Here is a 16,127-nt window from a genome sequence, read left to right as displayed (position 1 = left end):
ATTAATTAATTTATTGTCACTTCGCTTTGACCCTTTTAATTTACTATGTATTATTTTAACAAATATTCTATTTATACTATTCTAATAAATATCCAAAAAGTTTAATTAATTACATTAAAAAAAAAAATAATTAAGAATTAATTTGTAAATTAAATAAAATTTGTCTATAATAAATCATTGTAAAATGTAAATCTTAACGGGCTCTGAAACCCATTTGATTTAGAATGGATATCGATGCATTTGGTTTCATATAATAAAAGGCGAACTTGAAAATTTCCCGGACAAAATTGGCCATTTTCACGTAATCGTCAAGCAAAACGAATACTTTCAATTCATCGGAGGCTCGGCGAATTCCATTGGTGTACGAGTTTGATGATCAAAGATTCTTGATCGTCGTTCTATTTTCGTTGTGTTGCTCTAGATGGGGATTTCTTTCCCATCGTGGGCGACGGCGAATTTCAAAACCCTAATCAAATTTCTTTATGCCCTGAACTGATTCCTCTCGTAATTTGATCATTCTGACGCGTTGTTACCTGCAGTACCAGCCATGTTTACGTGGAACATAGCGAAGACGGCGGAGGCGATGTTCTCGAAATTCGCCGTCAAGAGGTTGTGCAAGTTTTTACTGAAAAAGAAATTGGGGCAGTTTTTATTGGGGGAAATTGATATCGATCAGCTGGATGTGCAGCTTGCTGACGGCACAATTCAGCTCAGCGACTTGGCGCTTAACGTTGATTTTCTCAATGAGAAGGTTTGTTTTTTTTTTTTTTTTTTGTTATTTGCTAATTCCTTTTTATCACTTTTTTTGAACGGGGACATTGAAAATTGTTGCTTCGTCGAGAAACTGACAGGAAAAGTTTGGTGAAGTTAAATTGCGCACTTTCCCTGGTAGCATGTTAGTTAATTCAGAGTTAATTATCTGCGAGAATACGAACAAGTTAGGATCTTCCAGGTTTTTGGTATTTTTGGAAACCGGAAATTGAGGAATAGAATGAATGTATGAATTTATATGTGCGAGTAGACTTGCAGTGTCAAAAGTTCCTCGTGGAGACCCGGTTAGGACGAGTCTGCTTTGGCAGAGATTGAAAACTTTTCCAATTTTGGTTTCGTAGATGGGGTAGGGAATTCTCTCCGTGGGACTTTCTTTGATGCATCAACTTGTGCGTTTCTTACTTTTTCTTTCCTCCTCCTTTATTGGCGACTAAGAAATCCTTACACTTAAATAAAGGATAAAATAACAAGAACACGAACTTACCTGTCTAAAGAACATTGGGGGCGAGAATAACTAACATTCCATGACTAGTAAAAAAAGTAAAAACGCAGCACGTCATACAACTGAAAAATATAATTATTTAATACTAAATAATGGCCTAAAAGTACATCCATTTTGCATTTCCAAAATGTTTTACTCTTCTTTGTGAACTATGTTTCAGTTATTGTCTTCAATTTTATAGGTTGGCACAGCAGCTTTGGTTACTTTCAAAGAAGGATCTATTGGGTCTTTATTAATTAGAATGCCATGGACGAGTAGAGGCTGTGAGGTAGAAATCAATGGTTTGGAGCTTGTGCTTTCACCATGCTTGAGTAATGATCGTATGGATTGTTGTGGAACTTCTAGTGGTGGTCATAAAAACCATAATGAGTCGAGAAAGTCAGAGCATTATGTTGCAAAAAGTGCTGTAAAATCTACCTATGGGGATATCCATGAAGGTGTAAAGACTGTTGCGAAGATGGTGAAAGGGCTGCTTGCAAGCTTTCACGTGAAGATAATAAACTTGATAGTTGCATTTGATTCTTTTTATGATGAAAGCAAAAATAAAACAGGATTGGATACCACACTTGTTCTTCGGATTTCAGATGTAGAATGCGGAACTTGTGTTACAGAGGATGGTAAATTGGATATGGATGCAGCTGAAAGCTTTCTTGGAATAAGTCAACTGAGTAATTTTGTAAAGTTTCAAGGGGCAATGGTCGAGTTTCTTCACATGGATGATTGTGACAATCCAAAATCCATTTCATGTATGTCTGCAGGAACATCTGCTGAAATGGCATTAGACCATGTGCCATCAAATGTTACCATTCCAGTTCTGACAGGTGGAGTAGGGGGATTTTCAGGTAACCTGAAATTATGTATACCTTTGAGGGATGGTTCCTTAGACATTTATAGAGTGGATGGGGATCTTTTCATTGATCCTGTACAGGTAAAACTTCAACCTAGATCAATCAAATGTTTTTTAGTTTTATCTGAAGCGTATTGGAATTCCGACAAGCATGGTGATGGACATGGATGCAAACATAATAAGTTGAATGAATCTGGTTACTTTGATCGGGCATCTCACGACCATTCATTTACGCTAGCTTCTGCTGAAAGGACTCCTGATGAAACCTCCTCGCCCCATTGTGGTGGAATTCTGCCTGGCTCTCATCTTATATCAAATTGGGTGCCATCCTCTGTCAAACATAGAGAGAAAGAAAAAGTTGAAGAAGAATTTGACTTCGGAGCAAGGTTGGTATTGCATAAGTCCTCTATATAACCAATGTTTGAATCATTTTGAAATATATATATATATATAAAAAATCATGTTTTACTTTAAATGTATGCATTTAGTGGTTGGGATTTTATGTGATCATCTATTGAAGTATAATGTATTATTTCCATTATTTAATTATGCACATGGGATGTTCTTATCTAAAAAAATTTGTCAATATGAAGCATTCAGCTGTCTTATGTCATCAATATGTCTATAATTTGAACTAGTTCCTTAATCCATATAAAATTTTAAAATTATAGTTTCAGATTTTACCAATGTGTTCTAAATATGTCAGTATGAGACATCTAGGTTCTAAATATGTTAAATATTAAATAACGGTTAAAGCATCTTTGTAAGAGATATCTAGGTTCTTAGTTTGGATGCTTGTTAAATGTTTGTCAAGTTTGCGCAATATTTTTAAGGTTTTCCTTGCTTACATAAAACTACTTATGCCATGTATAAGTTTTTCATATACCAAGACGTCAATTAGATTTAAAAATCATGATACTCTTTTGTTTTTTATTATGACTTTTTATCCTTCTAAGTCATTTAGTATAACAATTAAACAAAGACTGAGTGTTTTCTCTTTTTGCCATTCTGCAGTGTGGACCAGTTTTTTGAATGCTTAGATGAAATAAGAAGTTCCCAGTCTGCTTTAGGCAGCAGTGGGGTGTGGAACTCTGTTTTTAGTGCAATCACTGCTGCGTCCAGCCTTGCTTCTGGATCTTTACCCATTCCTTGTGGTGTGTATGCGCTAGCTCTGCTCTGTTATGCACTTGCTTGTGTATTCGAACTTAAGATACTGTTATACTTCTTGATATGTGTAATAACACATTTTGCTTGATTTCACTTATCAATACTTTTTTAAACAATATATAAATTAAAGTCACGTCCCTGGAACAATTTTTTTATCTTAAGCATAGGTTAGGATACCTTTTTTCCCCTAGTTTTGTGATTTAATTGTTATGCTATTATACAAGCTTATTTTTTCAATTTGATCAGTTGGACTTTTCACAGGAATGTTCATTCTCTATTAAGTTGGGATACTTTTGGGTAGGTAGCAAAATGAGAAGGTGTTTTGGAGTTGTCATTTTAGCCCTAAAATGCTATTGGGTTGGATAGGAAAAAGAAATCTTTGAAGAAATATTAATATGTTTGGTATCAAATTAATTGACCCTTTGTTTAGTTTCCATCAATGACAGTTAAATCTTTAAATAGACATTCAGCGTTCTCATGGAAGATGAATGCGGTGGTCTTTTGGAATGGGAAGGGAATGGGAAATAAGTAATCAACGTTAACAAAATGTAATTTTTCATCAATGAAAAGTTGTTTCTTTTTATAAGAAGAAAATATCCATAATGGGTTATGATGAAAATATATACTTCTGTGATCTATCTTTATGGAATTTTTGGTAAGAAATAAAATTAGTGTGGCAATGGAACCTTAGATTACCTGGATTCAAGGCTACAAGTTCTCAATTGATTTTCCCACATGATAGTATTGACTGTTATTGTTAGTTAGACGCATGAATTGGACAGAAATGTATTTTTTTAATGTCTCATAAGTTATGTTCTCACGTTTAGCTTTTCTTCATTTTTTTTCCCACTTCTTCATGGATTAGTTAATTCTCAATGTTTACCATTTAATATACTCTTTCATACACTAATTACTAGATACAGAATTGCAGCCTGTTGAAACAAACCTTAGGGCAACTATCTCTGGAATTTCTGTCGTTATTTCCTTCCATGATGACAATCAGCATCATTCCACTGACCCTGAGAAAGTACAGATCAAAACTGACTCAGAGGTTCATTTTGTGGCTGCTAAATTCAGTGATATCCATCTTCTTATGCAGGTAAAATTTTCCCTTGGGAATCTTTATCTTTCTTGTGTATTACTCTGTTTGATTATCTCTCTCCCTCCCCCTCTCCTGGTATGGAGGCTTTTCCCATCTCTCCTCGTGAAACAAGTGGGATTTTTAACTATATGTAGGGGATCCTTTTCTATGTCGCATTCACTTAACACATTTTGGGTCCAGCAGGTATCTCAAAAAACGAGTTTTCAAGGAACTATCAAGCATATTGAGGTTGCTGATTATTTGAACTGCAAAAATTATGCCTCAAAATCTGACTTCCACAATAGTAACAGTGACTTCCAGACACTTCTGACGAAGCATCTGCAAGTGGATGTTATAGGTGCTCTCCCTCCATTTAATTTTTCAGCTGAAGATCCTAATAATGTGGAATCAAATAGTTCATTCAATATGGATTTTCCATGTGAAAACAAGGACAATGTTACAAAAATTACATTGCTGAAAACGTATGACATCACTTCGTCCCAGTTGAATGTGATCTCTAGTTCTTCTGGTGATAATAGTACTATGTCAAAATCATTTTCATTGAATCTACCACCCTTCATTTTCTGGGTGAACTATACTTTGGTAAACATGCTACTGGATTTACTAAGGGGTGTTGCAAACTGTATACCTGGTGATAACAACCACAAGTGCTTTAAGGATAACTATGTATCGGATCACAAGAATGTCAAAAGCGGCTGTAATCAAGTTACAGCTTTGTCTTCATCTGCAAGCGTGCAGGGAAATATAATAATCGCCAAGGCAAGGGTAATATTCTGTTTCCCATTTGAAAGTGACAAGGACTTTATGGGCTACTCTTCCTGGGATCAATTTATTGCTCTTGATTTTTATTCCCCTCCAATCACAAAGGAGGAAACAATTCACAGTGGTAACTTGGCGCTGCAGAAAAGTTATTTTTCAGAAAAAAATGCTTTGCATTTCAGATTTGGTAGTCTTGGGGTTTTCTTGGTCACTTCTGATGAAGAGATAAAACAGGGCAGCACATGCAACGTGCAAAGGAAAAAATTTTCAGCTCATAACATTTTGTCTGCCTCCAACAGAACAAATGCTTCTTCTTTAACATTTTTTTGGCAGGAAGGTCATGTCACAGGTCCATGGATTGCAAAGAAGGCCAAGTCATTAGCTAGTCTAGAGGAATCAGAAAGCAGGTGTAAGTTCATTGGAAAAGATTACGAGTTTGCTTCCGTTGCTAATATGAAAGATATGGAGGAGTCTAACTTGCAGACTCGACAAGAAATGATTTTGAGCTCCACATCAGTGTTGCATGTGTTTCTCCCTCTTGTCAGAATCGATGCTGGTGCTGTTCAATATAAAGTCTTTAATTATCTTTTAGATCAGTTGATAAAAGGATTGTCAAGTGATACTTGTGATGCAGTTGATGTTACAAAAGGATCCGTAACATCTCAAAAATCTATTGTAGTTGATTGCAATTGTGTAGAAATTTCCATTAGGCCAGATTCAAATGAGAGTGCTAAGTGCTCTTTGCAGAGAGAACTTCCTGGATCGTGGTATCATCTAAGACTGGTAATTCAAAACTTCGAACTAATCTCAGTCTCCGACCTTGGAAGTATCGAGGGTGCCAATTTCTTTTGGCTATCCCATGGAGAAGGACAATTGCTGGGTTTCATATCTGAAGATCCTGATCAGGAGTTTCGTTTGATCTCATGTAGCAACTCTAACATGAAGCGTGGGGATGGGGAAGGTTCAAATGCTTTATCTTCAAGGTTAGCTGGTTGTGATATTGTGCATATGTGGGATCCCGAGTGCTTACAGGATTTTTCTTCTATAACAATAAGATGTGCAACAATTCTGGCTATAGGTGGTCGATTGGATTGGTTAGATGTCATCTGCTCCTTTTTCCTTTTGCCCTCTTCTCCAGTTGAACCAGAAGGTGACGAGGTTATGCCCAGAGAGAATACAAAAAAGTCTTCAGGGTCTAATTTTTTTCTTAACTTTGTTGATGTTGGGTTGAGCTATCAACCGTACTTGAAGAATTTGCTAGGCAACAGCAGACTCTCTCGAACAGAATCCAGTTCTTCAACCATCAAACAAGAGTTGGATGATGATTATGTTGCTTGCCTGCTGGCTGCATCTTCAGTAACACTATCAAGTTCTAGTGTGGCAGATACAGTTGAAGATAATTTCAGAATCACAATACAAGATATTGGACTTCTTCTATGTAGTGTCTCTGATTATGAGCATGTTTTTAATGCTTACAATGTTGAAGATCTGCGCAAGGGAGGCTGGGTTAAGGTTGCCAGGGAGACATTTATTGAAGCAATATTGAGAACTAACTGTGATAATGGCCTCAAGTGGGAGTTAGAATGTCACAAAGCCCACGTTTTCGTGGAAACATGCAATGACACTACTACTGGTCTGGTACGTTTGGCTGCTCAACTTCAGCAACTATTTGCCCCTGATCTTGAGGAATCGATTGTTCATTTGCAGACAAGATGGAATAATGTCCAACAAGCACAAGAGAGAAAGGAGATTGACAATGAATCATCTTCTCCTCCATGTCACAATCCATCAGTTAAACAAAGTGAAACTGGGTTAATGGATGAAATATGTGAAGATGCGTTTCTATTAAATAAAAACCAAACCAGAGAATGTGATTGTTTTTCATCCACTGAAGGTCTTCATACTGAGGTATGCAGGTTGAATTCTGAGGTTCATGAAACTTCTTCTCCCATTCATTCCTTCATTGGCTCAGAGCCTGATGGTCAAACATCTTTCATACAATACCGCAAGTTTCCTGAAATAATAGAAGGATATTGCCTGTCTGAGTTTCGTCCTGTATCAGATCTAACAATGGGCCAAGAATTACCTCCCGATATTTGTAATTCCAGGAATTCTAGTAGTATAGATCTTGAAGGACGAAGAAGTGGATGGTACGGGAACTTGCCTATAAAAATTCTTGAAAACCACATTTTAGATGCAAGTAAAGTTGAACACTCGGTAACCGATGATCTTTGTTCTATCGAGAGCAAAAGACTTGATGAGGTTGAAGAGGCATGTGGACGTGTACTTCTTAATAATATCGATTTGAAATGGAGAATGTATGCTGGTTCTGATTGGCAAGTTTCTAGAGAGAATGGTGATCGACCAATGAGTATGGTTAAAAGAGATCAACACACATGTCTAGAGCTTGCATTATCTGCCATGCATGTTCAATATGATGTTTTTCCTATGGGTGGAATGTGTGTATCTAGACTTTCACTTTCCGTTCAAGATTTTCATCTTTATGACAGCAGTGTAGATGCACCTTGGAAGCTGGTATTCTCTTTTGCTTGAGAGATGTTTTTGCATTTATGCTTTTTACAGACATTGATTAATGTTTTCCCTCCCTTTTCCGGTGGTTGTTGAAAGGTACTGGGATATTACAATTCAAAGAATCATCCTCGTAAGTCTTCGTCAAAAGCATTCAAGCTTGACTTAGAAGCTATTAGACCAGATCCTTTGATCCCTCTTGAGGAATACCGGTGCGTAAATTTTTCAGTATTTTCATTTTCAACATTAGATGTGTTAGTGATTGCATCTCTTGGGCAATTCTTAAGTTAGAATTTTGTCATTTTTGTCCAACAAGATCACGAATTCTTCTAACAGGACATTTGCTATAAGTTGGTGTTTGGTACGATCAATGGTTGAAGAGGGGAATGGGAGACCATTTCTTTTATTAGGTTGCAAGGAATTGACCATTCCTTTCCACCATATTGATGGAATGAGCATTCATAGGCCATATTAGAATGCTATTTCCTTTTCTTATTCCTTTTCTCTTAATAAGTTAATATTTTTATAAGATATCCAATATAAATGTTAGTGAATATGTGACAGTATTATCTTTCATTCGTACTCATTATGGGTATATAACCTGTTTTTCTTTCAGGTTGCGTGTTGGTTTTCTGCCTATGCTATTGCATCTTCATCAATGCCAACTTGATTTTCTTGTTAATTTTTTTGGGGGAAAAAGTTCATCAGGAAACCAGTCTGGTCATTCACTTGATTCAGATGGGTCAAAAACTATTTCTACGACCAAAAGTGATGCTGGGCTTACTTTGGCAGAGGAGGCATTGCTTCCTTATTTTCAGGCAAGTTATGGCAAATTTTTATTGGTCATGCGCTGTAACAAGAACTCACAATTCGCTCGTAGTTGTGCACAATAATGCCTTAACCTTGACTCAGATTTGTACCTATATGTGACCGAGTTATCTTAGGAGCTAATAATTTTCACCTGGAAGGTAATAAAATCCTTGTACAGTGTACAAAGAATCAAATCAGATGAAGTATGGATCATGTGATAAAGAATTGAGGACAGAAGTGAGATGTTTATGAGGATGAAAAACTTCGCCTATAAGCTGAGAGGCCAAGGGGTGTTTGTGGAGGCCCTGGAGGGAAGACAGATTTGGATGCATTCCTTATAATTAATGTAGTAGTTGAGGGCTCAAGACCTAGAATATTAGTTGTTTTGTTTTCGAATTGGATCTTGAATTGATTGTCTGATCATTACTAATTGGGTTAATTTTTGGTACACTTCCTTGGCCTTAGTCGGGTAACTTAACTACTCTCTTTCTTCTTTGTGCTAAACTTACTTTCAATTTTCTGTTTCCTTGGAAAAAAAAAGAGAGAGAGAAAAGGAAGGCCAGTGATCTTGTTGAGTGGTAGTTAGGAATCCATGGATATAGTGAAATTTCTTCATCTTCCAAAAATGAGATTCCAAGAATTAGTCAAGGGGTCCCAAAAATTTGAGAGCCAACTTTTTGGAGTAATAAAAAACGAGAAGAGAAGGAAATGTGAATTCAATGGAGCATCACTGGTCCATAAATCATCCAAAAATAAAACATATTGTCCGCCACCTAATTTGAACAGAGCCAATGAAACAACTTGTTTCCAAACTTTCGACAGAATCAGCTATTTGCCAATCTCCTGAACAAACACCATGAATACTTGCTAACTCATCTCCTGCAAGAAAAAGGTTCTGTAATGAACCTCCAACCCCAATTTTCAATTGAAACCTAATTCCAAATATCTCCAAGTTAAAAAAAGAAATGAATATTTCATTTACTACTCTGTAATTTTGAAGACATTGACCCCTTCCTCTGCTCTACCCCTTTTTAAATTGATTTTTGACTGCTGCTATTTTGGTTGACCTTCACTTTTGGATATATGGTTAAAATCTATGTACTAATTGCATTACTGTATTTTCAGAAGTTTGACATACAACCAATTGTAGTCCGTGTTGATTACAGTCCAAGTCGTGTTGATTTGGCTGCGTTAAGAGGTGGGAAGTACGTTGAACTTGTAAATCTGGTTCCTTGGAAGGTAACACTACCACTTCCCCAATACATTTACACACATATCGATGAACTGTTCCTACTTTTCCTTTGGGTGCCAAATTATATGTTTGGGTAATTTGTTTTGATGATTTCATCATATTAATTCTTTTATTTTATGGTTTCCTGTCCAATTGTACTATGCTGCCTTTGGTAACGCATTCCTGTATTTAGATAATTTTATGTAATGGTATATCATACTAGCCCTTCTATTTTATGGTCTCCTGAGCAAATTGATGAGCTTCCTTTTACATGTCAATACTTGAATTTGTTGCTTAAATTCCTCTATATATATTGAGTAGGTCAAGAGAGATGTTACTTTGTCTGACAGACCAAGTAACTGAGTTGCTCTGGTATCTCCTTTTCTGGTTTGGCAGACTACATTATTCATCAAAGTCTCGATGCTTGTTCAAAGGTCAAGGTGGATCATTTTGTCACTGTTAACACTAATTAAGTTGACTGGTGCAGGGGGTTGAGCTACACCTTAAGCATGTGCAGGCTGTTGGAGTCTATGGTTGGGGCAGTGTATGTGAAACAGTGGTAGGGGAATGGCTGGAAGATATTTCTCATAATCAGGTACTCAACTTGAAACTAAAAAGTTTGTTGGTTATTCTCCCATTATAATAATTAATTGTAACATGTTATCAACCTGTTATAGATTCGTAAAATACTGGAGGGCCTTCCTACAGTCAGGTCATTAGTTGCTGTTGGCTCTGGTGCCTCAAAACTCTTGTCTTCTCCAGTTGAGAGCTACAAAAAGGATCGAAGAATATTAAAGGGGATGCAAAGAGGTGACTTTCTTTTGGGATTGTATTATATATTTGTTCTCAAACTTATAAAAATATCATGTCAAATCTAATTACCGCTGGGCAGTTACGTTTAATTAAGGAGAGTGGTAGGTTCTCCTAATGCTAACATGAAATTTTAGTTTGATCATGGGTGTGAACTTATGATTATAACATTTTAAAGGTTGGCAAATATGGATGGTTTTGGTTTTGGGATTATTATCTTAGTTCAAAGTATACTTGGAAAATTTATATTAAAGGTTAAGTTACAAGTTTTTCAAAAAGTATTTTAATAGAAGATCCTTAAAAAGTATTTAATAGGTCTCTAAGTTTCAAAAAACATTTAATAGAAAGAGATTTTTATAAAGTTTATAGGAGTCTCAAACTTTCAATTTTGTACTTAAGATGTTCCTGGCGTAAGTAAATTTGGCCAATTTTCTTTTAAAAATGAATTAATGTATTAGATAAAAAATTTAATTTCATGTCCGACAGGGACCCTTAACTTTAAAATTTTTTATTAGTATGTTCGTGAATTAAAAAATATATATACTGAATAGCCTGTTATTTTTTCCTTTTTCATGATATTCTGCAACTCCAATAATTGATCATTTGTTTAGGTACTATTGCATTTCTCAGAAGTATTTCCCTTGAAGCTATTGGACTAGGGGTACACTTGGCTGCTGGGGCTCATGACATTTTGCTCCAGGCGGAATATATACTCACTACTGTTCCTCCTTCAGTGAAAGTACGGCATAAGACAAAGGCTAATGTAAGATCCAATCAACCTAAGGATGCTCAAGAAGGACTGAAAAAGGTGAATCTTCTACATTTGTTTGCATGCTCGTGTTCGAGTTTCTAATGTACTGAAAAATGACATGCCTATCTGTTTGTGATTATGGGTTCAAATACTTAGGATTCGAAAGTCATCCTGTGGATCAGGGTGAAGTGTTTATAAGTTGGTCTAAGGTATCCAGTTCTAGTAAAAATGTATTGGAAAATAACATTTCATATCTAAACAAAATGTCTTTCGTGCGTACTGCTCTAAGAAACATTTTGCATTGCTTTATTTTGAAGAAATTTGAGTAGTACCCTTGTTGATCTTCCTAGTGATTTAATTCAATTTGGCATCTTCCAAGTTTGATCATACTAGGGGTTGTATGTACTTTCCGGTCAAAGGAAATGATAGAGAATGAGAAGATTTTGCATGGAATACAATCCTTGCTTACTACTTTACTGTTTTATTATCCGGATCATGAAGCCTGGTGGAATTTTAGTGATCTTGTAGTCTTAGTTACCGCTCACTTTTAGTCGAAAAACTGTTTAAAACATATTCTATATGAATATAAACGATTTGATGGCTTTTATGCATATTTTCATCTTCATGTGTGCTTACAAAATAGAACCTAACAGTTTGATTTGCTTTTTTCCATGTTTCACAAATTTTTCATATTGATTGTTGTATCTTTATGTCACGTTGACATGCAAAGACCTCTCCCCTTCATATTCTTTTTCCTCGTGTTATTATTCATGGGGGAACGGTGAGTGGATTTTGCTCAGTTCAATACATACATTTTTCCTCGCTTATTTTCCCATGGAATTGATTAAACTTAACTTTTAACAGGCTTATGAAAGCATTAGTGATGGCCTTGGGAAGTCTGCCTCTGCCTTGGTTCGGACTCCCTTGAAAAAGTATCAACGTGGAGGCAGTACAGTGTCTGCTCTCGCAACTGCTGTTCAAGCAATTCCAGCTGCCGCAATAGCTCCAGCTTCTGCATGTGCAAGCGCCATACATTACACTTTTCTTGGCTTGAGAAATAGGTCATTACTTGTTTCTTTATGTGCTCGCTTAGTTGTTGGATATGCAAGAATATGAGAATCTTTAGAAACTTTGTTAATGTTGGTTCTCATGCTTGCAGCCTTGATCCCGAGCGCAAAAGAGAATCCATGGAGAAATATTTAGGTCCTACAGACTCGTGGGAACAGAATTGATGTGGCCATGGGTGACTACCTACTGGATAAAGTTTAAGCTTAATTTCCCATGGAATCATGATTGCCGTCTCAGTCATTGCATTGTGCCTCGCCTGTAAAAAGATCGTGACACGCTCTTTTCATATTGAAGATGGACCTGGTGTAAATGTAAGTTGAATCTCGTTTTCGATCCTCTGCTATCAAATCCTGTTATAAATTATAATTCTTCCGTTCTTTTTATGAACAATGCGCATCTTAAGTATAGAAAACATCATGCAGAAGTTAGGTAGTCAAACAATTTTGTTGTCTTCTTGGTTTGGCAGCATTACTGGAAATAAGTTTTCTGCTTTTGTGTCAGCATGTTTCTGAACTCCTGTTTTCTAACATTAAGTGAAGCCTGAAAACCATGTTACTCTAAATTGATACAATGCTAGTTTTATATTCTAAGAGTACATTGCAATGTTAAACTAAATCAACTAAAACTAGGTTTTTAGTTCTGTTATTAGAAATTGTTTAGGACGGGTTTCTAGTAGGTTTTCGAACGTTTGAATTCTTAGTTAAATTTAAAAATAAAGCAAAATTTTAAAAGGGTTTTGAAAACAATTTGAAAAGTACATAACAAAAGAAAGAAACTCATAGATCAGAGTAGCGTTTATAAGCATGTTTTGCTAAAATAATAAGTAAACAACTAAATCTTTATCAAATGGGTCTAAATAATTTACTATACATGTGGTGATGTTTGTGGCTTTTGTTTGATGCAGATGTACAGAAAGAGTCTCGTAGGGCATTCTTTCCCCGTTCGATGTAGAAGACGGAGATTTGTACATGAATCTTGAAATTTTTTCGTACTGATAGTGATTAAGTTTGGTAATTATTTATACCCTACTTTATTCTTTGAGGATTGAGCAAATGTATCTAGTTTTCTAATTTGTGCATAGCCCTGTAAATACTTGATGATTTGTTTTCCAAGATGTGCATAGTTTTGTAAATATTTGATCATTTGCTTTCCAATTTCTTTTACTGAATTCAGCATAGTGGGGGATCAAAACTAACCTTTTTTAAATTCTGTAAATGTGAAAGTGAGATTGTTATTTTCAGGTTAAACCAAGTAAAAAAGGGAGTAATTTTTACTTGAAATTTCTAGGATTTTAACATAGGTAGGTTGCTCCAATGTTTACTCTGCCATAGTTCTCTTGGTAATGTTTTTTTATACTAAACTTTAATGTTCCATGATAAGGATTGTTCGTAAGGTTTTTTTTTCAATGTTATGAGATAGTTTTGAAACTTTTAGAAGTTGATAGATATTATTGAAACAAAACTCATATTTTAGGGATGATTTTTATAATTTAGTCTACCTTTTATAATGTTATTTGTTAAAGTAAGTTGTCTAGAAATACAGATATATTCGTAATTAATTTTCTTTTAAAGTGAATATAGTTTGACAAATTCACATTTTGAAGCATAATGTTTAAATCTTCATATCACTCATTTATCTACACAAACACGAGTACTCTTAAATTTATCTTTGTTATGAATAATTTTCAAGTAATTTTGGTTTGAACGACTCTGAATGGTGAACTCAAAAGGGAAAAAAAATCGAGAACAAACAACGGGATTTGAGAAAGAGAAGAGAGAGATGATGTATTATAACAAAATCCAGCAAGTAAATAAGACATTATCAAATCTCTAAGGCTTTTTTTTTATACAAATAAAAGAGAGAAAGTTAGAGTTCATAAGAAAAGTGATGGAAAAGGAAAAGCAAAAGCCTCTCTGTTTCTGAACCAGTTGCCCCCAACAGGCTTCTTGCTTGAAAATCACAACACTTCTGAACAAAAAAACTTGTAATCTTCTGCTTTACATTAGATATGATCATCATCTCTGTGAGTTTGCTTTCTTCAAGTAACAGTTCCTGTACATAAAACACCCTTGTTAGCCCCATTCCCTTTGAGCATTCAAGGATCGAAACGGGTCTCGTTTGATAATCATTTGGAAACATTCGAATTCGTAGATAACAAGATAAGAAAAGTAATGAAGTTTTGATCTTACCCATTTTTTCTTGCAATATTTATGAGATCCTCATGAAGAAAAACAGAGCTTTTATCTTCCTCTTCCACAGTTTTCAAAACCCCTTCATTTCTATGCTGTTTCCTGGAAACAAAATGGGATCTTCTGAACCCAAACTTCTCCTTCCAGTAAGTTTTTGTTAGCTTTGGAAATGAAACATCTTCTTCTTCTTCTTCATCATCATCTTCATTCACTTGCAACTCATCTCTTAAAGTTGTCTTCACCAAAAGGTTCCTTGAACTCTCCTTCAATGGCAGCAGCCTCCCCTGACAGAAAATCTCATCTGCTGCAATCATACATCTGTCCTTAACACTGAACTCAAAATCAGAAGAAACTGGTGCTTCCCTGTAGATGTTCTCAAGCTTCAATGGCAGCTGTGTCTCAACAAAATCATTTGAAAACGAAATTCTTGGATCCATGGAGGAATCAGCTCAAAAGGGTTGCTGCTCTTTTTGAGTTTCTTTCACTGAATGGATGATATGATTCTCTCTTTTTGGGTCATTTTCTTTGCCACTTGCCTTGGGCCAATCAGCTTGAAGGTGTTTGTTATATATAAAGAATTATGGGTACCTTTTTTTTGCTTTCTTTTTGGTATGGAAATGCATGATTTGTAATCATAAATTATATACTTTTTTTTTTTTTTTTTTCATTTTCTTGCATCATAGACTGTTTCTGTTTGACTATATTATCTACTTCAACCATGATTGAACCATTTGTTTTGTTCTTTTGGGAACTAAATTTGGTTATAAATCATTTGATGATATCCATTCAATGTCGATTCTAAAAATCGATATGCTTAGCTCGTTTTACTTGTGTAAACGTATCAAATAGAACCCAAACCACAAGAGATCCATTAATTACTCTAGCAGATATTGTCTTCTTTGGGTTTTTCTCTTTCGTACTTTCCCTTACTGTGAGATCCCACATCGGTTGGGGAAGAGAATGAAACATTCTTTATAAGGGTGTGGAAACCTCTCCCTAACAGACGCGTTTTAAAAATCTTGAGGGGAAGCCCGAAAGGGAAAAGTCAAAAGATGACAATATTTGCTAGCGGTAGTCCTGTACAAACATTATAACTAAACTTGATTGGTAGGATAAAACAAATAAGTTTGCACCAATAGAGATAATGATATTCAGAAAAGGTTATGTGGACAATCATAAAGAATCTTTTATGTGCTTTTCATGTGGACTTTTGACTGTCACATGCTCTTCCTTGGTTACCTTCACATGGTTTTTATCCACATAAATCTAAATGCCAATGCCTTTGATTTTGACAGCTTGTGGCTTGTTTTTTTTGCTTAGTTTATATCATTTTTATTTAAGACATGATCTAAGTAGTGCCAACCTCATGCCTAAATACTTGTCTAATTGGCGATGTCTCCCTTTTGGTCTCCCATCTTGTGAACAAAACTTGTCTTTTTGTGGTCTAAATTAAGAATCTTGTGCATCTTTTTCCTTCTCACAATCAAAAACAAATTGGTGTTCAAGGCTCATTTTACTATGTCAGATCAAGCCTTTGTTTCTTAATTTGGATGCTTTGGGTGCTGCCAAAGCAATAATACTTAAACAATGT

The 16,127-nt window shown here is 35.5% G+C and overlaps 2 protein-coding genes across 4 annotated transcripts; one reads left to right on the top strand and one right to left on the bottom strand.

Moving 5' to 3' along the window:
- The first annotated feature begins 230 nt into the window (after positions 1-230).
- Positions 231-13,501, top strand: LOC111794877 (autophagy-related protein 2). Of its 3 annotated transcripts, none has more exons than XM_023677065.1 (14): positions 234-751; positions 1,455-2,506; positions 3,135-3,274; positions 4,211-4,386; positions 4,573-7,683; positions 7,777-7,889; positions 8,294-8,495; positions 9,613-9,726; positions 10,206-10,313; positions 10,396-10,528; positions 11,140-11,336; positions 12,144-12,340; positions 12,439-12,658; positions 13,252-13,501. In XM_023677065.1, exons 1-13 carry the CDS (start codon positions 548-550, stop codon positions 12,509-12,511), a joined length of 5,820 nt encoding a protein of 1,939 aa, XP_023532833.1. In that variant the 5' UTR covers positions 234-547; the 3' UTR covers positions 12,512-12,658; positions 13,252-13,501. The 3 variants fall into 3 exon arrangements, with proteins under 3 accessions (XP_023532840.1, XP_023532833.1, XP_023532824.1); XM_023677056.1 differs by having other exon boundaries at positions 4,205-4,386; XM_023677072.1 differs by lacking the exons at positions 12,144-12,340; positions 12,439-12,658; positions 13,252-13,501 and having other exon boundaries at positions 231-751; positions 4,205-4,386; positions 11,159-11,330.
- A 608-nt stretch (positions 13,502-14,109) lies between these two features.
- On the bottom strand, positions 14,110-15,073 carry LOC111780054. The gene is made up of 2 exons (XM_023660320.1): positions 14,537-15,073; positions 14,110-14,399 (listed from the first exon to the last, which is right to left on the bottom strand). The coding sequence occupies exons 1-2, from the start codon at positions 14,971-14,973 to the stop codon at positions 14,363-14,365; spliced, it is 474 nt and encodes a 157-aa protein (XP_023516088.1). The 5' UTR covers positions 14,974-15,073; the 3' UTR covers positions 14,110-14,362.
- Positions 15,074-16,127: the final 1,054 nt, after the last annotated feature.

The sequence above is a fragment of the Cucurbita pepo genome, chromosome LG01, assembly GCF_002806865.2.
Source record: "Cucurbita pepo subsp. pepo cultivar mu-cu-16 chromosome LG01, ASM280686v2, whole genome shotgun sequence".
NCBI classification, from domain to species: Eukaryota; Viridiplantae; Streptophyta; class Magnoliopsida; order Cucurbitales; family Cucurbitaceae; genus Cucurbita; species Cucurbita pepo.
This window is presented reverse-complemented; position numbering and strand designations above follow the sequence as displayed.

Bases quoted from the DNA above. Each gene is read 5' to 3' on its own strand.
- LOC111794877 (XM_023677056.1), top strand. From the start codon at position 548: ATGTTTACGTGGAACATAGCGAAGACGGCGGAGGCGATGTTCTCGAAA. The intron at 10,314-10,395 runs GTACTCAACTTG...AACCTGTTATAG, and splicing joins AAGATATTTCTCATAATCAG to ATTCGTAAAATACTGGAGGG. The intron at 12,341-12,438 runs GTCATTACTTGT...TCATGCTTGCAG, and splicing joins TTTCTTGGCTTGAGAAATAG to CCTTGATCCCGAGCGCAAAA.
- LOC111780054 (XM_023660320.1), bottom strand. From the start codon at position 14,973: ATGGATCCAAGAATTTCGTTTTCAAATGATTTTGTTGAGACACAGCTG. The intron at 14,400-14,536 runs GTAAGATCAAAA...TTTTATGTACAG, and splicing joins AATATTGCAAGAAAAAATGG to GAACTGTTACTTGAAGAAAG.